This window comes from Argopecten irradians, chromosome 2, assembly GCF_041381155.1.
Source record: "Argopecten irradians isolate NY chromosome 2, Ai_NY, whole genome shotgun sequence".
Lineage (NCBI taxonomy): Eukaryota > Metazoa > Mollusca > Bivalvia > Pectinida > Pectinidae > Argopecten > Argopecten irradians.
The window spans coordinates 38,153,522-38,177,111 of NC_091135.1; the positions used below are offsets into that span (position 1 = coordinate 38,153,522).

At 36.5% G+C, this 23,590-nt stretch overlaps 2 protein-coding genes across 4 annotated transcripts; both read right to left on the minus strand.

Moving 5' to 3' along the window:
• Window positions 1-4,722: 4,722 nt before the first annotated feature.
• LOC138315396 (uncharacterized) lies at window positions 4,723-5,471 on the minus strand. The gene has a single exon (XM_069256393.1). It carries the CDS (start codon window positions 5,381-5,383, stop codon window positions 4,904-4,906), a length of 480 nt encoding a protein of 159 aa, XP_069112494.1. The 5' UTR covers window positions 5,384-5,471; the 3' UTR covers window positions 4,723-4,903.
• Window positions 5,472-10,881: 5,410 nt separating this feature from the next.
• LOC138315397 (serine/threonine-protein phosphatase 6 regulatory ankyrin repeat subunit B-like) lies at window positions 10,882-23,532 on the minus strand. Of its 3 annotated transcripts, XM_069256396.1 has the most exons (4): window positions 23,328-23,532; window positions 17,417-17,567; window positions 14,876-14,996; window positions 10,882-13,306 (listed from the first exon to the last, which is right to left on the minus strand). In XM_069256396.1, the coding sequence occupies exon 4, from the start codon at window positions 12,990-12,992 to the stop codon at window positions 11,868-11,870; it is 1,125 nt and encodes a 374-aa protein (XP_069112497.1). In that variant the 5' UTR covers window positions 12,993-13,306; window positions 14,876-14,996; window positions 17,417-17,567; window positions 23,328-23,532; the 3' UTR covers window positions 10,882-11,867. The 3 variants fall into 3 exon arrangements, with proteins under 3 accessions (XP_069112497.1, XP_069112496.1, XP_069112495.1); XM_069256395.1 differs by lacking the exon at window positions 14,876-14,996; XM_069256394.1 differs by lacking the exons at window positions 14,876-14,996; window positions 17,417-17,567; window positions 23,328-23,532 and adding an exon at window positions 13,435-13,747.
• Between the last annotated feature and the right edge of the window lie 58 nt (window positions 23,533-23,590).

Consider the following 23,590-nt stretch of genomic DNA (forward strand, 5'->3'; position numbering starts at 1 on the left):
GGACCCTGGCCTCAGTGCCAGCACAGAGTTTCCGGTCGGTCGCGATCGGCCACCACATCTCGCAGTGGTCAGGCAGCAGTCGTCTGCCTCAGTCTTGTTAATACCCAGCATAGAACCTCTGAGGTGGACTCAGCATGCACAGTTGACCATGACAGACTTCCAGAACGATAGCTAGTGTGACAGCCACCACGAATTTCATATTTGTTCAAGTTGATGGCTTGACTTTCGGACAGACGATAGTTGGTACCGAGTGTGCTATGCGACTAGATCCAACAACTCTTATTCGTGGTCACCTCGAAATGACCACTAGCAGAATAGGCGACGCGCTGATTGTGACCCCGAACGAGGAGTTGTTAGATTCAAAACAATCGAAATATAAGATGGCAGGGTTTTAATGATTTTCTCTGTAGATTGACGAATACCTTTATTATATAAGCATTCTTATCATTTTGAAATCAAAGTCGGACTTATAGGCGTCCTATAACGTAAATCTGTAGAACGACTATCTATGCCAGACAAGGATAATTCCAAGTTAAGATAATGGAACTTATTGTTTGAAGCTTCCGAGGAAATGTAGAATGCAACCAGTTGACTTATCATTCAGGCTGATTTCCCTTCATTCCTCTCAAAAATTCCCACATGAGAATTCCTTTCAGAAAAGACCAGGCATAACACGTGTACATTTGTATATGGCCCCAAAACGTCAGATGATCCCATCGCTTAATGCACACTTATCATCAGTGATCTTGGCATTTATTATCTTATACAATAGACTTATCATAATATGTTTATATAATTCTAAAAAACGTATAACAATGAAATATGGCCTTACTTGCATTTGACATAAAAAAATTAATGGTTTTTGGATATAATTCAAACTCGCCTTTGTGGCTTTACTGCTTTATTGCCAAAGTAAGAAGTATGTAGTGCCTGTCTTTTTTTTATCCATTTATTAAATAAAGCACATTCAGATATTTAAGATAAGAATTCTGATTCGTATACAGATATGGAGTATGACATATGATCATGACCTTCTGTTACTGAACGGCGACCGTGACACCGTCTTTTAGATATGGATTTGGGATCAGTTGTCGGTCACATCATATCTTCTGTGATGTGAAAAGCACACGGCAAATATAAGATACGATCCAATCGCCATAATAGAGTTCTGCTTGGATAAGTTTTCGAACATAATCTTATTTATATGTGAAAAGCCATACATTTGGATTAAAACTGTTGTTCAGATTGTGGGCGAAATTTCGATTTTACTTTTGTCTGTTTCATAAGTAAAAGTAAAAGAAGCAAATGCTTTCCCAACATAAAAGGACAGTTGCAAAGGTAACGGTTTATTGTTTTATTGCCATTGTCTCAGCATTTGTGCTTTTTAATTTCATAAAATCCATAACGTGGTATAGCTATACGTTTAATCAAATTTTCAATTTATTGATATCTCTTTAAAGGTGTTGTTTGATATCGTTATTTAACCTCTATTTTTTGTCAGAAATCTTCTTAATTGAAGCAGTTAAGATTAGCAGATCCGAATGTTTGATGGGTATATGGTTGTTTGCGTAGATGAGTTGATCCCCCTTCCCAAGAACCAGTCAGCGCGATCGTTCATATGTATCATGCACAGGGATCCAAGAGTTAGTTCAGATTATATAATCATTGACCCACCATAGTGCTATAAGACCATTTTTAGAGGTCTAGATAAAAAAGATGAAAACCATACTCTACATGGTACTATATAATGTTATGCCCCTTACTAAACTCCATTTTGAATCATAATGCACAGTTACTATAACCACAGCCGTTGCATGTAGTACATGGTACCACAGGGATCTGAGAATTAGTTACAGATTATATAATCATGGACCCACCAGAGTGCCATAAGACCATTTTAGACGTTTTAGAGGTCTAAATAATAAACGACAAAAATCATACTCAATACTATATATAGTACTATGTAGAGTATGATGTTTATCGTTTTTTTTTATCTAGACGTCTAAAATGGTTATCGTTTTTTTATGTAGAACTCTAAAGAGCCGGGGTCTGCCCAGAAACGAAGTCTGATGGAATGATAATGTTGACTGCGTAAAGGGTCAAAGACGGCTCCCCGCCATCAGGAATACTAGTCAGAACCCTCATCTGGGTACCGGTTCTTTCGTTATCAATGGAAACATGGAATGTTCCTGGTGTGTCTTTGTCATAGTGGTCCAGGTTCTTCTGGAAGGTCACGGTGAAGTTGAACCCCATGTTCAGTGCCATCAGAGGCTATCCAGTCGGTTGGCCTCCACATCTTGCAGTGGTCATGAAGCAGTCGTCTGCCCAAGCCTTGTTAATACCCAGCATGGAACCTCTTTGAGGTGGGCTCAGCATACACAGGTGTCCATGACAGACTTCCAGCACGATAACGAATGTGTGCAAGTTTATCCAATTTATGTTGGACAATTATGCGTACTTTAACGTAAACCGATCGAATGACTTTCGATGCCAGACAAGATCGTTAAGAGAATGTAACTTTTTATTCTAGAATGCTCCCAAGAAAATGTAGAATGTGGTCAGCTGACTTCCCTCAGGTTCTTTCGAAAACCTCGGGATAAGACCGTCCAGGAAAGAGCTTCTAAAACGTCAGATTATTCCATTGCATATGAAGATTCAAATCGCTATGATCTCGATATGTATATCGTATGTAAAAACAAATAGAGGGTCTAGACAAAATTATTGCTAATAATTACATGTTTATAATTCAAAAAGACATCATGCATAACTGATGTAATATGACCTTGTATTTATATAAATATAAACGGAATTTGGATATTATTCAAACGTATCTCACCTTTGTAGTTTTACTTCTTTATTTTCAAATAACGAGGTATGTAGTGGTGGTTTGTATGCCAAATTATTGAATTAAGTACATGAAGACATTTAAGATAAGAATACAGATTCATATCTAGGCATGGAGTAGTATATACTGTGAAATGCGTTCGGATTTGACTTTCGGATCGTTCAAACCACAAATCAAGTGAATAGTTCCAACCAGTCGTATGCGCGTTTATCGGCTTGGGAATAGCGTCAGTCAAACTGTGGGCGGAGTTTAGAAACAGCGATAATCTAACTGAGGGCGGAGTATACCTATTATAGCTGTTACACTCGTTCATACCGCAACAATTTGGCAAACAAAATCATAAAATAAAAACAGCATTACATTCATGTATACAGTCATGACCTACATGTACATACAATATAGCCATAGTCACATATTAAAGTGAGTGGAAATTTGGAATTTGATATCTCAACTTTACAATACTATTTTATTTGAAATCACATGAGCTAGAGAGTCATTACTTTATACATGTACATCTACATAAGGCCAAAAAATGTTTGTTTAGGGTTACCCGACCAACCCAAATTCTTTAGCCCCGAAATTTTTTTCTGTACCTAAAATGATACTCCCATTAATAGTTTTACTCCAGGCCAATCTGAGCTGTAAATACAGATATGTATATTTCTATTCAAATCTATGATAGGTTGAGCAAAAAACACTTTATTGTAGTTAAAGAAAGCATAATATGACGTTTAGAATATATACATGTACATCTATAAAAACGGTATGGTGACGACTCTCTAGCGCATGTGATTGCAAATAAAATAGTATTGTAAAGTTGAGATATCAAATTCCAAATTTCCACTCACTTTAAACTGTGACTATGGCTATACTGTATGTACATGTAGGTCATGACTGTATACATGCATTTGTATGCCAAATTGTTGCGGTATTAATGAATTGCGTAAGTTTTTTCAAGTGTAACAGCTATAACAGGTAAACTCCGCCCTCAGATAGATTATCGCTGTTACTAAACTCCGCCCTCAGATAGATTATCGCTGTTACTAAACTCCGCCCTCAGATAGATTATCGCTGTTACTAAACTCCGCCCTCAGATAGATTACCGCTGTTACTAAACTCCGCCCTCAGATAGATTATCGCTGTTACTAAACTCCGCCCTCAGATAGATTATCGCTGTTACTAAACTCCGCCCTCAGAAAGATTATCGCTGTTACTAAACTCCGCCCTCAGATAGATTATCGCTGTTACTAAACTCCGCCCACAGTTTGACTGACGCTATTCCACGAGCCGATAAACGCGCATACGACTGGTTGAAACTATTCACGTGATTTGTGGTTTGAACGATCCTAAAGGCGATTCCAGACGCTTGAACGCATTTCACTGTATAACATATGGATGCCTACAAATTGACATATCTCATGCTTCAATAACAGTTACTATGGAAACGAAATGGTTGCCATGTTCTCATGGGAGGACTCGTCAGGGATGGTTTTAATATTTTGAATTTTGTGAACGTATTTTAAAGGTCTTTCTTTTGAAATCGATAGCATTTTGTCGAGCACGCCGCTTGCATGATAGTCTTTTTGCCTTTTGACCCCTAGGCCCTGTTATCAAAGTAATAGGTCAAAGTTCCAGTACTTAGTCCTTTTTCTGAGCATATCGCTTATAAAATATCGATTGAAGTCTGCATTCATTTGAAGCGTGAAATATGTTGCACGGATGCAAGACAAACAGTGACCAACAATATGCGATGGAAGAAAATCTCGATAGAAATTACCGACTTCTGCTATTTGTTTTTGTTTTTGTTCTACCAGCAATGTTTTCCCTATTATTTATTGTATATTTGTTTCTTTGTTTTAGAAAAAAATATATAGAACTTCAGAAAGAATATAGATTTATTTTAGTTGACTAGTAACAATTTGCATGTAACACAACAGCGAAAACAGTCTGTTCCAATCCAACTTTCGTAGAAAAATACCCCCACCAGAAGTCTACCAGGGGTATTTTCGTCAATTCACACGGCAGTTTTTATTTATGATAACTCTCCACACTTACAATTTACGCATGGATCATGACATCTGAACACTGGAAGAACTCCGGTGGTGCCTGCGGGTTGTTGGTGATGTAGGCAGAATGAATGATGTACTCTCTCATTTCCAGGTCCCTGGGGATGGTCACATTAACAGAGTAGATAGTCAGGGATGGCTCCCCACCATCTGGAATAGTGGCTAGCACATCTAGCTTGGTTCCTCCTCGCTCGGATCCAATGGAAATTGTAAAGCTTCCCGGCGTGTCCTTGACGTAATGGTCCAAATTTTTCTGGATGGACACAGTGAAGTTTTGTCCTCTTTGTAATCCCATAACAGGCATGCCGCGCGGTCTATTTCCACATCTCGGAGCAGTCAGAAGGCAGTCGCCGGAACCAGCCTTGTTGAGATTACCCATTGCACCTCGTTGTGGAGGACTTATCATGCACAAATGAGCATAGCATACTTCCAGCACAATGGCAGCAATAGTCATAGAAAGAAGCTTCATCATGGCGGGGAAATGGCGGAGCCGGCAGACGATAGAAGGTGGCAGGCACTATCTGGTCGGTATGACAGGTAGTGTGAAGATAAGGAAATTGTACACGCAATATCTATATTCTATCTGCCAGTCCAACACTTCATGGCCAATCAAATATCGGGCAGATATGGCCATGTCGTTTAGATAACGACCGGCTGTCTTTTCTGATGTGGCACATTTCGTAGTTTTAGATCGTCTTTCCGAACACCGGCCATCACTATATATATACTACTAAACGGTTTTGTACGTTTAACCGTATTTGTTTCGTCTCGCACCTTGTGCATTGACTTAAAAAATTACAGTAGTTAATTTCAGTACATGTATAAATGAAATAAAAAGTATGATGATATATGACATCATTACTTTCACGTTATGACCTAGCCACGGGCTTTTATCTAAATAGGAGCATTATAAAAGGTTTTAAATCTATACCTTTGTCAGGAAGGTATCGCTATCGACTTTTTAACTTCGAACTAAGAAAACAAATAATAGCGTTTTAATACTGTAAATGTAGCATTACCACTGAAAATAATAGATTCCAGTCAAAATAGCAACAACTATTATCCAAAACTATATTTAATCAATAATTTAGTGCAAAAATGGTCACGCTTTACTAACTTCTATTCATGATAATAAATTGCTCTGCTTCAAATTTTCGGCTACGTCTGAGAAATGAATTGCAGTCTACTGATCCAAGTCACTGTCTTGCTACCATCTTGATTTTAAAAACACTCACTATCTAACTTCTGACAATGACTTAGTTTGATAAAATGGTCGAAGCTGTCATATAACAGAACAAAATGATAGCCAACTGATGCGAACTAAAAGTAAATCATGATTGGTCGACCTGTGATCACATAGTACCACCTTACTTCGTCTCGGTCTACACTGCGTATTGTAAAAACTACAGAATTATTTGCCCTTGTGGATAAGTATTGATTGTGACGCCGTGTGTTTGTGAGAGTAACGCTATGTGCATTTTAGAGGAAGGATTTGTTTCACCCACAAAATAATGACGTAACGCTAATTAATACCTACCTGCAAGGTAACTATGTACAGAAATATGCAAAGACGGGATACATTTTACGTCGGAGACAAACTGGCTAACATCTCGAAAACAATGCCTTATCTCGTACAAACTTTATTCAAATAAACAAATACTTTTAACGCTTTAAATATTCTCAGATTTCGATAAGTGATATTAATACAAAACACATATCCTCTTAGAACAAATGTATGTCTCGAGAAAGGCGTACTTCACCTGCGGTTTACACAAACACAATTTGTTCACGTCATTTTGTTTACGATGTCAGTTTCATTCATTTTGTTTTTATGTTTGTAGTGGGGTTTTCGAATTCAATTATATCAGTTCAAATGTCTTGTTTTTGTATACCTTAAAACGTTATTGTATGTATTTATGGGTAAACATTGCAAAATGAATTGCTGTTTCTACTCCGTTGATGACAAGGTTTCGTTACTCCCTGAGCATATGGTGTATTTATAGATATGCAAAAGAAAAGGAAGAACCTGATTTAGGCTTCCTTAATAAATAAACCGTCAATCTGTCACAGATTACTGATAGTTTTTTTTTACAAATAATATAGATAGTTTGTCAACTTATCAAGACTCACAACCAGTTTTAACTTTGGTGATAAGAAAGATGGATAAATTCCCATTCAGGTAATATGCAAAAACATATGCAACGTATATATATTACAGCTCGGATTTTTCCTAATTGAAATGAAAATAAGTCATATAAAAAGACTTTGGGAGTATATATTTGTAGCAGCATCGAGTAAATATAGTTATTTCTGGCTGCTTTATAAACAAAACCTGAACCGCAAAGCTGTCAAATTTCGTCACGGTGAGAACTTGCGTCTGTTCTTTACTTGCGTCTGTTCCTACTGCCCAGCCAACATTCGACATTAATACTCGCAGATATATTTGAGGTTCACTGCACTTGATAAAATGTTGGCAAATGCGTGACATTTTGTAACTTTTGCTGTATCATCATATTTCACAGGCTTAGTATTTTCATTATAGAAACATTGCCTATACATTGAAAGTTTACGTCTTATCCAAGTTACGCGGGGCATTAGCTAGGGTTATATAATGATATGTACATTAAGCGACCTTGTTTTCAAATACATGTAGTTCTAAGCTTACTAACTATATGACATATGTATACTCATTATGCAGTCGAAAATGCACGTTTTTCTGTTTTCTCATTGACTGTTCATGCCATTATGTGTACCTAGTCTATTGTTTACAGTAAGTATTCGCCTTAACAAAAGCATGGAAATCAAGTCCTTTTTTACCTTGCCATACATATGGCGGTTGTAAATTATATCAATATACGAATGCTTTCTTGATATAGACACGAAGTAAACATAATGGCATTTTTTCGCATACAAGGAAAATAGTTTTAACTGTTGATATCAAAGCATGAAACGACTGTATACTGGTGAATCATTAAATTCACTCTCATCTATTCTATAGTGCTTTTTAAATTACCTTTATATAAAATCGTGAAAAGGGTCATATTTTTCACAATAGTTAACAGGGAACTATAATTACCACTCCCAAGTATATCACACACCAATATTATTCCTCACTGTTCCTTTGAATAGGTCCGCTATCACCTAGCTGTTCTGATCTAGAATTGTGACTTGTTCCGGAATTTTGTGACTGGTATCTTCGACGAAGTCTTCTGAAGCGACATTTCCTTCATTTATTGCATCGTATGCTTTAAATATGAATTGGTCAAATATATACCTTTTGTTCTCACTATACTTGTATATATATTTGTACAGTATCATTATTTGGTGATCTTTATAGTTTTTAGAAGTTTGACAAATATATTGATGTGGTTTAAGAAATATTATTTACCCGGATATCATTGCAAATTAGGTTAAATTTGCATATTTTAGACTCTGTTAAAACTAATAATAAAAATGATGTAAATGTTGGCAAAATATACAAAAAATGTTCATTTTCAGTTTAGTATTTCCACAGAGTTCGGTACGCATATTTCTGTCCTCAAATAACCATGTCATTATGTTTACTAGTGTCTATAGCATGTACCACAACATTTATTTGACCGGATTCGAAGAGAAGGTTTCTATCAAGCAGTATTATTACCGACATCCTAGTGTTTACAAGCTTTTAGAATTGTTTTCATGAAAAAGTGTTTTAAAATACTTTAAATAAATTGAGTAAATAAATATTTGTTTCATGCTTCAGAAATGAGGAAAATCTCCTCTCTATGTAACGTTATAACGAAAGTTGACTTAACTGCAGATTTATTTAATTCCTATAGCTATTTAATCACTGATGAATGATTATTTATTTATTTTTTGAAGTGAACTTAATGACGCTCTATTTCGCTACAATCCGCCTTAGCTAAAATAGTGTATGAAATATAGATTTTATTATTTCATGACGTCACATATGTGGTGACGTCACAAATATATTCATTCCTTTTTTGTATTGTTCTTCCTTTATTAAGATGTTTGTAACGAACTTACATGTCAATGGATTCTTTATATATTTATGTGTATAGGATTGCCCTCCGCCAACCAGTATATTATATGTGAATTTTGATTTTATATAGTTATGTATATTGCTGCCTATATGCTGTAACGCATTTGGTTATAATAAAACTTGAAACTTGAAAAACTTGCAATAGACACTAGTAAACACAGTGGCATGGTTATTTGACAGAAATATGTAAAGAACCCTGTGGACTTACAAAACTGCAATGTACTACGTTTTGCATATATTACCAACATTTACAAGCAATCTACGACTCAACAGTAATACTTAAGGTAAGGCCTGATGCATCAAGACACTTTTTATCAACTTAGTTTTGTTCAAATACACGTAAGAAGCAGGGATAGCGAATATCACTAGTTTAAACAGGTTATAAAACTTTCAACCTGTCTTAAATTTTGGACATATTTTTGTATGTACATAATTTTAATTTGATCTTCTGTAGTTAGAAGAATTTTGACAGAGGTATTGCTATCAGTATTAAGATTTACCCGAATGTAATTATTCTGAATTACAGACACATAAGTCGTTTTTTACTTTAAGAACACGAATCCATCAGGGTCTGACTTTCGTGTAGGATAAGAGTTTTTTTAAAGTGTTGAAAAGTTTCCAAATTGCAGGCGGATAAAGAATCTAATCTAGTTTTTTAAAAGTGTTGAAAAGTTTCCAAATTGCAGGCAGATAAAAAATCTAACAAAATACGTGTGACGGCTCATTAAACATGTACCCATTTCGTTATGTACAAACATATAACGACTTACTTAAACGTGTACCGTGTAACTTGTTTTAATATAACCACGCGGAAATTAAAGAAATTACCAAAATTTATTTTTCTACTTATTTTTGAAAAAAAAAATACAAAATCTCTCAAGCTAATGTTACACAAGTTGCATAAGAAATACCGGCTCATATATTTGTGTCTATTTCTGTTATTTTATGAATAGCATGGCTGGTTTGCCTCTGTCACATTCTTAATGAAACATAAGGTAAATTGTTTTGAGCGATGATTGGAATGTACATGTATTTGGATATTCTGACATTTTCAAAATATCAACAACAAAATAATTATAATAATAAAAAAAAAACCCAAACAAACCAAGATTAATATTGCTTCTGAAAAGATACCGATTTCTCGTCACTATCAAACATATGATCCAAATCATTCAGCATATCGTTCAGACATCAGTTAGCTTTACATTTAACACGTTTTCATTTATATTTACTGTTTCGTTTATTTATAAAGATGTTCCATCGCCGACTGAGCATAATTTAAACAATAACTGATGTTAAGTCGTGTGTAAAAGTGTCTAATTAGCACAAAAATTACATATAAAATGATTTATTTTGCCATTGGTACATACGCAATCAGTACTTCATTCCATATAGGGCAAAGTGACACGGGTTTTTTTCGGGACGTAATTAATTATTTTTAATATTCTTATTTCAAAGTATAAAATAAGAAGCTAAAACTTTTCACTTATGATAATGATGTAAAAAAAGTAACCTTTGCAACTGAAGAAAAGTACTTATTTGTCTGCTCCTATTTTTGATAGTGAAAAAATACCTTTCGTAAGCGGTGGAGTATCTTTAAAGATTATCTCGGATAACATGTATATAATTGTAATATACGACATGTACAATACTGAACTGGGAGTTAACACATGATACCCAACGTCAAAATATTCATTCGACATCTTCATGAAAGCTTCAATATTTGGCCTACATCAACACGTGCATACGCATATTACACGTGTGTGGTTCGCATGTACTGCCAGGTACACCATCTGATCAGGTTAGGCGCGTGCTGTTACTGCCGCTGAACCATTGCGCGTGCAGTCTACGCCAATTTCATTCCGGTTCCTCCTGGTCTGCCAAGCTATATATAATATAACGCACATACCAACAAAATGTAACACTGGTTTTGTTAAGTTCTTATGAAGTTTATTTAAGGCCGAGCCGGGTCTTGCTGCAAGAAAACTGACGTATGGGTATGTTTTCAGTCCTTCAAATTAATTTGGAAGACAAGGTTTTATATATAAAGATAGATATAAATAAGTTACTGGAATATTGACACATATTGCAATGTTTGGAATTTCAACAAACGTATTTAGATGATCATCAACAAACGAGACATAAAAACAGGCACATGCACACAGTAATCACGCAATGCACCTGCATTGCACGCGCTAATTGGACAGGGGTTTATTATTATTTTTTTAACTCTGTATCTAATAAACTCGTCGGTGTTTCAAATCAAACATTTAAATAGCCTACTTAGGCAGCTGTCGTATCGCGTGTTTTAGGGTTTCCGACGCCATACTATTTTTTATATTTAGCGTAAAACACATACTGGCGTGTGTACAATGAGCATTTTATCTGCTTAGCCAAGTGACATTCGCTTGAAATACATGTTATAATATTTTGGTTATATTTCACAGACCTACACGAGATGTAACCTTGGCAACGCGATATCTGGGAATCTAACAGTCGGAGGCCTACGTCGCTGTACACGTCACACAACGCCTCAGAGATGTTCTTATCGATTCCCCATATAGTTCATTTCCGGTCCAAAAGAACCAGATATTAAATTCGTTAACATGACCTCAATTTAGATTGGATTTATAATATGCATTATCTATAAACTGTATCGTGAGCAATGCTGAAGCGGCGGTATTGCACAACCCAACCTTGAGCACCTGATAAAATTTGATAATAGTCTCTTACCAAATTACGAAACGAAATATCTCGATATCGAGACAACATATATTCATTCCATCCGTATCTGGTGTGGAATAACACAATGGAAACGGTTTTTAATAGGTAAAGATGACCAAGTGTCTATATATCCCAACGGAATAACATCTACCTCATTAGAGGTTAATTTCTTTAAACATGTTTTTCCCCCTCAATAAACATTTTCTATCTCGTCGATCGAGATATACTCCTTGATTACCCTTGGAAGGACCAGTTTCTGAATATTGTCCAAAATGGATCTGTCACCGGATCCTACATTCAACGATTTCCGGATGGTCATGCGCGCTAATTCTTGTAGAGAGAAACAGTTGTGTACTCTCTCTCGGAGCCACACGATCATTTTGACACCATTTGTTCCCGTGGCGTGACCTGAGAATGCTAACCTCCTGAATGACCTTGAGAATGTTGGGATGCGTCGCGTGCATTGCTCGACCTCCTCAATGGTTAGTCTGTAACCACAGGTTACTAATAGTTTCACCACATTTGTGTCACATCTCGTGAAGGCATCCACGAGCAGGCTTCGGCCGTACTGACCATGGTCGTCCACTCTGCATCCATGGTAGAGAAGCATCCCGGCAATGTAACTATTGCCTATCGAAATACACGAGAGAAGGGGAGACCACTGCCCGTCAGACTGGCTCAGCCGTCCGCCATTTAAAACAAGCGTACGACCAATCGGATCCAAGGCGCTGTAAGAGTTCTTCTGTGCTATTCTATAGTAGAAAATGGCAGTTGAAAATGGCGTGGCTTTGTATTGGGTCAACGCGTTGACATCGGCGCCTTTGCTTATTAGTAGTCTTACAATGTCTTTGTTACCTATCCGAATTGCTTCGTGTAGAGGGGACCAGTCATTTTTGTTCTTGGCGTTCACGCCGACGTCTAATTTACACAGTAAATGTACAACAGACTCTAGGTTATTATGAATGGCGCGTTGTAGTACAGCGTTTCCCACGTCGTCCTTTGCGTTGACGTCACACCCCAACCTAATAAGCCATGTTGCTATGTCCGTCTTATGGTGATTGCACGCTATATGTAAAGGTGTCTGTCCCTTGTTGTCCGGCAGGTCCGGACTCCATTTGGAGTCCAACAAAAGCCGAATGATATTTTTGTAGCCATACTCCGTCGCCCAATGTAACGCAGTTCGCCCTCTACAGTCCACATAGTCTATGTTTCGGTAACAACTATTAGACAAAATGGAGCGCACTTGACTCTCTTTTCCCGCCTTAACGGCTTCTAAAAGGAAATAATCCTCATCAACGTTGATCTTGTTTGGCATGTTGTTATGTATTAATCTGTATAACGATCATATACAAGTCTAAAGCGAGGCTCTGGTCTCGTGCTGTCGATGATAATATTAATAAAATGGATGACGTATATGTATCAGAAGAAGTCTTTGTTATACAGGCGTCATTTCGTTAAAGCTCCATTTTTATTTTCCCCACTAGATATTTGAAAATATCACTTTACCACAAGGTGTGACTGGTTTCCTCCATAAGTCTCTCCTCAGAAAGATTGAAACACAATTTCAGACAATGTGTTGGCATTGGCATAGCGAAATTCTTGTCAGCTATCCAATATATGGTCGCTCAACTGAAAAGACATAAGCGAGAAAACTATCGTTACAAACTATGTGGAATTTTACAAACCAAATATATTATATGTTTCTTAAATACTGAGTAATATTTATATACAGTACATGCAATATCTGGGAAACGTACCGTGTAGGAGGTCGGAGCAAGCCATGGATAACTGTTCTCTGTTTGTATACACACACATGCGCAGTATGGTGTTTACTTTTTGGTGCATCCCGTTCCTCGTTGGAACATAAGTATAAAATGTATTTCCTGTCTAGGGCCAGGCTTGTTGCCGAGCCCATTCATTAGCGCCAGGGACGAGCCTAACTCACGTGCCGTGTGGACAGATGAAACACGAATCCAGCACAAATCTTCCCTAGTGGCTTTTACCAGAGAATAGTAACCCCATCCTACTTCGCATTTACACCTTGCTACGACTTAACTTTGCTGATATTTTTAGTTTTACAAACGGGGGAGGGGGCAGAGCAATCAGCTGGCGGGCGCGCGCGTGAGCGAATTGGTAAGGGAAGCCACACGCACGACTTAATACAGATGCTGCTAAGAGCGCGCGGCAGATAACACTACTAGTGTGTCTGTATCTATACAGCGATAAGGAGCTACTGCTATCCGGCTACATGTACAGTAGGCCATTGTTACGTACCTATGTAAAAACCTACCTTTTTCTGGAACCAAGTACATACAACATCATTAGTTCTAAATTGCCTAGCGACATATACTCTCCAGGGAAATATATACTGGACATTGTGCCAGGAAATAACAATGTAACGAAGTGTAACGGCACTGATTAAAGTCTACTTATCTCCTGGGTAGGGAAAAGTATTGGTTCGGCTGATACACAAAATAAGTACAACTGTTAATGTGTCTTATAGCGCTCTTATTTGCTCATTTTCTTGTGTAACAGGGCGAGAGGCTCGAACCCACGACCTTAGACTTACTGGTCCGCCGCTCTATCGACTGAGCAACAGGGAAATTTCTCCTTGCGTGAAGCTATAGAATGCGACCTTATCACTTTGAACAATTATTACACATTTTTTTGCTATATTATGCCTGTGTTAATTACTAATCGTTTCTATATTGGGTTGTTCACCATTTTGTAAATCAGTCCCGCAAAAGGTACGTCATCAGAACTAAATTTACTGGTATTTTCTTCTATAATGCAAGTGGTCCCCATCGTTTACCTCCAGAAGAGTTTACTGCCAATGTTGTGTTCTAATGAAGTTTTAATGTCCTGACAGCATTTAGAGCAACATAATATCTGAAAATGGCTGAACTGTCCGCATGTAAGAAACATATATAACACACGTCGCGATTACACTTGATCGAATTAGTGCGCATTCAGATCTATCAAGAGTTACTTCCCCTCGTTTCATTCCGTCAGAAGGGAAGATTGAAACACAGGGATATAACAGCATAGCAGTGGTTATCCCTGCTTCCTATATCATATCAGCATTTCTATGAAACGATGTTTCAGTATGGCAGCACTATATATATTTCTATTTACAAAGTAGCCGTAATTTTGTTTCTTGTTTCTATATGCGTTGGAGAATGGAAAAAAATAACATACCATTTGTCTAAATAGTGGATTTCCAAAGCCGCAGAGCGTATCGTGTCGTCAATGTCGCCTTGACTATAAATGACGACGATACGGGTGACCTTGAGGACAATTGTTATGTAGAATCGGCTCACTAAGCAACACAAAACCATTTTAATGTAGAAAACCAAGTAATGTTTTTAAGAAACCTTTAAATTTTGCTCCGGAAAGGTAGTGGGCCTTTAAGTTGTAAACAATAAATATATATCGTAGATGTAAAGAGTAAAGAAAAGTATACCACGTGGCAAATGCGAGACGGGCTCACATGACCCACAGAGGTCCATACAAAACGATACGCTAGATAGATCTCCGACTGCCAACAACTACAGGAATCTTTTGATGCTACAGTGTTTTATATATGAAATGTCATAAATACTGCACGTGAAGAGTGATATACACAAACAGGTACGCGCGTGCGCAAACGTACTCTGTGCGCACTTCACCACAAGCTAGATCTTTTCCAACAGCAAAATGATGCCGTCCGCTTTCATTTTTTTCGTAAAACAATGAGTATATAATATTCTTGGGAAATCATTGTAGATGCTTTTGAAATCACTTAAGTGATCTTTACATAACCTTTATTTATCTCATTATCATCGTGTCCACGGGATTTTAATTCTACCAGTAATACAGACACCTCTATATACTGAGTTAGTCAGTATTACACATTTATGTGTAGTCGGTATTACACATTTATGTGTCTATAAATATAAAGAATCAAAAGCCTTTGATCGTACTCTTGTGGATACTCCCTGCCCGATAAGTATATATAGATCTATTATGTAGATGCATCCGTCTAGTGTACTTGTATGTTTTACTTAATCACGAGAAACCTATAGCTTTTGTTGTAAGATGACCCCTCACAGGAAATCACCGTAGTCGTACTGATAATGAGTTGATGAGGTATTATCCGGTATATAGAAGACACAAAACCTAGCATAAGGTCAAAGGTCATTTAATTGATATCTACAAAGGTTTAATATGATCGAGAAAGATTTAAAATGCGTTAAAAGATGTCGGGTGTATATGCTTGTAAAACCAATGACAAGTTCAAAAGGAAGGATACGAGAGAGTTTGAGGATGTGGCGGAACTCGAGACCTACTTCCGGTGGTTTCATAATGTTAGCAAATGACCAATTATTAATAAGTATCTGCAGTAATCAAACTTTTATTGGTTAAAGGCTCCGGTTAAACACGTTATGGGGGTGTTTGAAAAACACAATGAAAGACTTCAGAGAACGGCGTTAATTTCTCAAAGTATGAATTGTATTAGTTGCGATAACGTAGCTCTGTACGACGAACGGAAGATTTCTGACAGATGGCCCGACTTGTTCGTTCTAGCTATTATATGAACGTACCAAGTTATTTCCATTGGAGGTTAAAAAAGAAGTCTTATAAATTTCCAATGTTCCTAGCCTGTACATAGTGCGTGTAGCTGTTTTTTTTTTATAAGAACACGTGTATTGCATTGATGAACATGTTAATTCTAATTTACCCTCGTCATTCCGGAAAGATGAACAGACAACTTCCGGAGGTAAAACGGAACATAACTTCCGCAAATAAATGCTGTCTCGTGCTTATTAAGATTGTATTCATCAGCACGTGAACTTTATTATATATATGTGATATATGTGTTTCATATACTTATATCTTATGTTTTAATGAATCAGATTATACTTCTAAAACATTTATTTGTGCGTTTGTCCTTAAGTTGGTAACATGAGTGGCTTAATGAGATACAATGTCCAAGGACATTTCACAAACTACTATAGGATAAATACGAGTAAAAACTGTGTGCTTTGTTAAATGTATGCATTTATAACACTGGGATAGTATCGCCGTGTGATGCAAACATATGTCAAGTCCAAAAGCATCAAATACATATATGCTGAAACCAATACTACAATCATATAATTAAGTCATTGAAATTTCAAAATGGCACAAGTTTGTCTCGGTACTGGCCAACAAGCGGGCCTATTCCTATCGAAGATAGGAAGAAAATATAAGCCATGGATTGTCCGTGGCCAAGCGATGGAGCGTGGACTGAGAATTAGGATTAATACGTGGTCAATGTCCAGAACTATCTAAAGGCAGATAGACGGCAAGCGTGGACAAAATATTTGTCCATCATGGCAGAGTTGATTAAAACAAATCATTCCTGCATGATGGAACTTCTTCTATAAATGTCATTTACATGTATAATGCTATCGGAATAACTAAGCACAATTAGAAGTTTCTGTGTGTCGTTGAACCGATTTGGCGCTAAAATGTTATTGTGTGCCATAATGATTTCGTAGGAAAAAAATCATAAATTCAAAAAAAAAAAAAAAATCAAAATCAAATTCAGCATAAACATATAACTTCATGGCAAGATATTATGATCATCGTAACTAGCACTAATTAGAATAATGAATATATAGAAACAGTAAGTATATATGTAAAATTCAACTTCAGTATTATTTATTAGTTATTAAGAAAATTGTAGCATTAATGAGTAATATAATAGATACTTACCAGTTCATTGCTCTTCAGCATTGTAGTTCAATGTAACAAGGAAGAATTCTAATCCGTGGTTTTATACCCGGACGAGAATTCCGGAAATCGTGAATCTGGAGAAGGCGGGGCCTGTGGTGTCAGCGGTCACTAGTCACGGGGATCGATGTGTCTGAAATCCAATTAAAATCTCACTAAAATGTAAACCCTGGTCCGAACGTTCGTACGACTACATTTCTCTTCTCTAATTATATCCTTTAAACTGACAATTAGTTTTATGTTATTTAGCAACAACGTTTCAATATCGTCCGAGTAAACCGAGGAAACACAATATATAACGCCTACACGCGCTTCTCTCATCAAACACTAGTTTGTATTATGTATGTATAGTTATAATACCTACTAATTATAGACGGTCATTTGACACGCGCCAACCGCGAGCCAGAGCTCGTGTTTATAAATACGCTGGTTCTGTTTATTGGTTTTATTGATGTAAGTCCGTAAAACTGACCACTTCGGTGTAAAACTGACCACCCCGGCATATTACGTGTAAAATACACACTAGGTTTAATCTCTATATCTGATAATGGGATTGTGGTGTCTGAGCTGTTACGATAAGGGGGGGAGGGGGGGGGGTAAAGGTCAAAAGGTTATATAGACCATCCCCCAATCGGTCATCTTTACCTCTGGACCTCGATATGTTCACACTATCATTGTAGTTAATCAGGTATCTACACTATACTGTAACGTAACATTAATATTAATGCGTACTGTGCAAATATTTCAGATTCCAAACAATGATATAGGTTTGTGCTACGTTTCGTTTTATCATTTTTTGTTTCATTTTCAGTTACGAGGCGTTGGCTTTTAATATGAGAACACCCCCTTCCAGAAACCCCCACCCCCAGTCCCCACCCCCATCCTCATGTGTCTTTATTGACAATGAAGTGTAAAATATGTAATAAGTTATGCATGTTGCGTCAAATCTCAATTTCTAAAAGCGCATTCATTTTTTCATTACGACAAGAAACCTTGTCGTGTTCTTATACTTAATTGTTTCCTTGCCATCTCGCATTGACTAGATACACTATATTTACATAGTTTGAATACTATTGTATATAAAAATCGGTTAGTAGTTGCTGGAACGTTACATCCGTTGTAAAAGGAAACTTCACATGTATTTGTACGAAATCAAAACAAACAATAACGAAGAGACAAGCAGATAAAATCGTATACCTACTTAGTATCTGAAAAAAAAAAGAAAATGATTTAAACCAGGTTGTACGAACAGATTAAGCTTCACATGCATTCTTTTCGACGTTTGTGGAGAATGTTGGGGAACCTAGAATAATGAGCGTTTATTGTGGGTTTCTTTTCAATCAAAACCCCGCAAGGTAATGAAACGCGGTTTTTCTGTCACTGTGAAGTTTAAAAAATGAAACTTAATGATACCTTGTGAATCGTCGATTAAAGTCGTCATTCTGGTTCATCAATATAACAATGCTTTAGAGTGTGTGACTAAGCGCTGTCACTTTATTATGTACAGTTTTCCGGGTAGATTTCTAACATATACCGTGTACCCGGATTTGCATTGTAAAGCGATACAATAACTACAGCAACGTGATCATACAATTAGTAAAATGAAAAAAGCATATGCATGTCAAATTGATTGGCAGAATTCTTAGAATGTAGATACCCATAAATACAAAATTATTATAGCGACCATGTTCAGTATACATTCTGTAAAATAATGGTTTTAAACAATGGATAACCAAAATTAACACATATGGTCGTCTGTTTAATTTGTATTTTCGATTTAAGTCCGAAAATGGAACTTGGATAACAATATGTAGGTAGCCAGGGAAACCTTTATGATATGAAAATTGAGGGAAAAAATATAATAAACTTCAAATTTTGTAAAATTCCAATATGGCCATTGGCATATGCACAGGAAGGAAGGAAGTGATATCGATGTCAACATGTATCCGTCAATTACTTTCTGAGAAAACAATAACATATATTAAGAAAAAATTCTTGGAAGTGACTTGAGTCAAAAATAGGTGCTATCACAGGGGTTTGAGAAATATAATTGACAGAATATAGTATACAGTATGATTAACTGAGTTATAATCTAGACCCCTAAAACGTCTAAAATGATCTTTAGACATTTTGGATATATACAAAATTAACAATAACGACGGACTCAAACCGTTAGCGCTTTCGATCCACCTTAGAAGACAGCTCTTCAAACTCCCTTCGATAGAGCGAAAGCGCTAACGGTTTGAGTCAGTTGTTATTATTTTTTTGTATATAATTTTCGTCTGTGTGGATCTTTTCTTCGATTTATGAGCTATATTTGTATAAAATGTAACTAATTCTCAGAGTCTGCAGATCATGAACACGACGTGTTCACAAATATCGCCTTGACATAGACAACGTATGATGACAGTACAAAAGACACGTGAGTGAACAAAAGGGGCCATCCTTGTGAAAATCTTAATTTCAAATGAATTAAAGAAATCTAAATTATACCCCGTAACGATGCCCTGTAACTACATCAATGCCCGGGGCCTTGATTTATTGACAACATCAAGGCTGAGATGTGGGCAGGACACACACACAAATTACATGTATTTACATGAGATCTCCATTGATCGGCAATAAACTGTTCTCACGAACACAATAACTACGTCTATACTGACCCGCCCAGTGTACGGACTTGTACGTCCACTTCACCTTACTGACCATCGTAAACTACAATAGTACGAGTCCAAGTTTCCTCTGGCCCTAACACCAGGCTTAGGCAGAGGGACTAGGCGAACGGATTTGAATACTTATGTCTAATTCTTATTCAGCCATTTCATGTATTTGCTTCATTGTCTTTTTCCTTAGTAGCAATTAAGCAGAAAATTGTTAATTATGTTCAATTTACTAACCCCTCCTCCATTTCTATATAACCAGAAACATATATTACAATTTAGATGTATATTTAATTATGTTTTTATATTACGCCTATAGGTTCTAGGTACGTATACTAATATCGAGGACATGTCACATTATTTAGAAAACCCATAGTAACCAGAGAAAAAAATACGACCTACGTATACAAACACAATATAGTGACTTCCCGATAATTTTTAGCCTCGACCCAAAAGAAAATCTTAAATACATAGAAATGTATATATTATTTAAATAAACTATTGACAACTTCTTTAAATCATCTGAACAGATCTGCGTTCATATAACTTACCTGTTTGTTGCGCCATCCACATATCATCCTTTCATCATCCAAATTGAACGCCAGCATTTCGTTCAGACATGTATGTATGTGCCAGTTTATTTAGAATTTAAACACATTTTAAATAACGTTTATAATGACAGTTTTTGCCGATACCCTTGCCAGCACTAAATAGTCCATGTCTGTTGAGTAGTATCACGGTATATGTAGTCGGAGCTTCAGATACCCCTTTTATCAGGCTACCAAAGTGTTTATTTTCATTCTAGATCATTACAAACATTATTGCATCCCTCAGAGCGGTCAGTTTAACCTTTTGTCCGGAGTTTGGTCAGCGATCCACTGGTCAGCTATCCGTCATTCCGCCATAATCAAGTGTTAGATGTAAGAGATAAGTAGATCATTATGTATGTACATATCGTAGACTGACCAGCACGAGACTTTTCCCTGTGTCGGAGCTGACCCCTATTGTGCTTAGATTAGGGCAGTAACAAGTTTAAAAGGTCGTAAAAGTTAAGTGGAGTTAATTGGGATGGTAAAGTACTCGATAAATCAAGCATGCCTCGATTTTAAGCCCCGGCATCTTACGTATGTATTTTATAGAATGTTCCTACATAACACGTTCTATGTTTGTATACATTCTTTAAAGGTGCTCGATCATTACTTCACAATCTGTAACTGAGCTGGAAAATAAATGCCGCTCAATATTGACTAAATTGTAGCTCTATAGCAAGCAAATTCAAGATAAAACAGTCACAACAGTTGACTCAACAAATAAAAGAGCTATTGACTGTCTCTGAAGAGCCAAGTTTGTATACAAGGTGTAGCCTACAGGTCGACTTTAGTACAAGTTCATGTACAATGTAAGTGACTGAAACACTCGCGCTAATCCAGTATTCAATTAATTAAATATTTTTTTTCTGTTGTTTTCTTCGGCCCTTATAAGTATCAGCCAGTGTTGTTAAAAACTTGCAAATAATTCATTTTCTCGAAACAAATGGTCTGATCATTTAAGGTCATTTGAATCATATATAATGTCGCATCGTCTTTAATCAACATGGTTGGACATATTCGTTCAATATTATTTGCTAGCCATGATCCAACATTCCAGAGTTCTACGCCGTTTCCTGCCTCAACAATATATTCAGCATTCAAATGATCCTGAAATGCATACATAACATACCATTTTTTGGAAATTATATGGAGGCCGCATGTATATTCGGCGCGGAAACGCATGCAGTTTTGCATTTCATTATAAATAAATTTTAATAAAAAAATCATATTAAAATTCTAACTTGAATATTGTGCATTATTTTTCATTAGGGAAGCACGTAACTGTATTAAGCACCAGCTGTACATTGTACTGACAGAAGGTTGAGTTACATTGTATAGATTAACTATAATTCTACAAAAACCGCTTACACACGTTTTTGTTACGAGTATGCATAGATTTTTTTAATACATTAATCGCTTCATGAACATGTGCTACAGAGCGGGACCAAACGGGATGGTACAAGTTCGGATTTTCAAGTTATGATCAGCTGTTCTAATCAATGGAATGGTCTTGGATCGATATTATATTTTACCCTCTATATGCCCGAGTTAACAGAGCAAAAGATTCGCGGCTTTGATTTTACATGGATTCTATCACGTCAGTTAAGTTCTATGAATGTTCGACGACGATTGATAATTCATGGGGTCCCCGAATCATTCAACAAGAAACTCTGTTTGAATTATTGATCATCATGTACATTATAAATCCGCACAATACCGATAACCCGGCTCACCATAATCATTATAGTTTAAACGCATTCTTAGCGAAAAGTCAGAGATATACATTAAATTTTTGTGTTTTACTACGTTCACAAAGTTATTTGAAAAGCGAACAATGTCAAATGATTACAACTGCAGTATAATATAGAAATCAGGGGTTAGGCTAACCGATCCGTTATATCAAATCTGATAACACAATTGTTTACTTGGATATAGTGATACAGATGTATGTATCGATTTTCCTGGGATAGAATGAGTATATATCCAATAAAGAACTCGAATGTTGATCATGAACTACAATGTAAATCAAGTAATATCATCCCAGTACAGAGTGGCTTTAGAACTCAGTGATTATTTGATTATGTACTAGTGAAAGACATATGAACGATTCTGCCTAGACATCACAAATTATAATGGATAAATTAAAAGGCGTCCTTGTGCTAGATCTAGCCCAGATTACTCTATGCCCCAGTACTGGAACTAGCTGGCCCTAGGATCATGATTTTTTTATTTAGATAATCAAAAATGACGTAACTTTTGTAACGTCAGATCCAATGCAGTTAAAACGATACATGCATATCAAGAAAATTCTATATGGGTATATGTACATAGTATGTATATGGCGCCATTATTTAGTTTCAAAATGAAATGTACATCTTTCATGGTAAACCTGGTTATTATATATTTACTTCAGTGAATCGATGCAGAATGCATTAAAAATATTAGCCCGAGATACTCTGGCCCTGACACCAGACTTAGACATTATGACAGATAGGGCCTAGATGACATACACCAGACATCTACATTTGTACATGTATCTAGGGCCAGAGTATCTCGGGCTAAACAATTGTAAATATCATAAAATAACTTATGTGTGATTTTGACATGCGTATACTTTATATCGCGTAGTTTATTATGACTTACCCCTATAATGACACGAGGATCTATGCTGGGCATCGCATGAGATCATCATCAGCAGCAGCAGCAATTGGACTTGGACATTGTCGGCAGACAACAAAGAAACCACCTGTTGTTTGACTGCATAATATAATCCATGGCACCCATTACATCAGAAGGCTACATCGTGAGGGGATTATAAATACACAAAGTAAATAGGAAGTATACTGTACGAGTTCATTGTTGACTTAAACAATGTTTACACATGTGATTCGTCTAAAAATAGAAAT

Excerpts from the sequence above, each read along its gene's own strand:
- LOC138315396 (XM_069256393.1), bottom strand. The coding sequence starts at position 5,383 with ATGATGAAGCTTCTTTCTATGACTATTGCTGCCATTGTGCTGGAAGTA.
- LOC138315397 (XM_069256395.1), bottom strand. The coding sequence starts at position 12,992 with ATGCCAAACAAGATCAACGTTGATGAGGATTATTTCCTTTTAGAAGCC.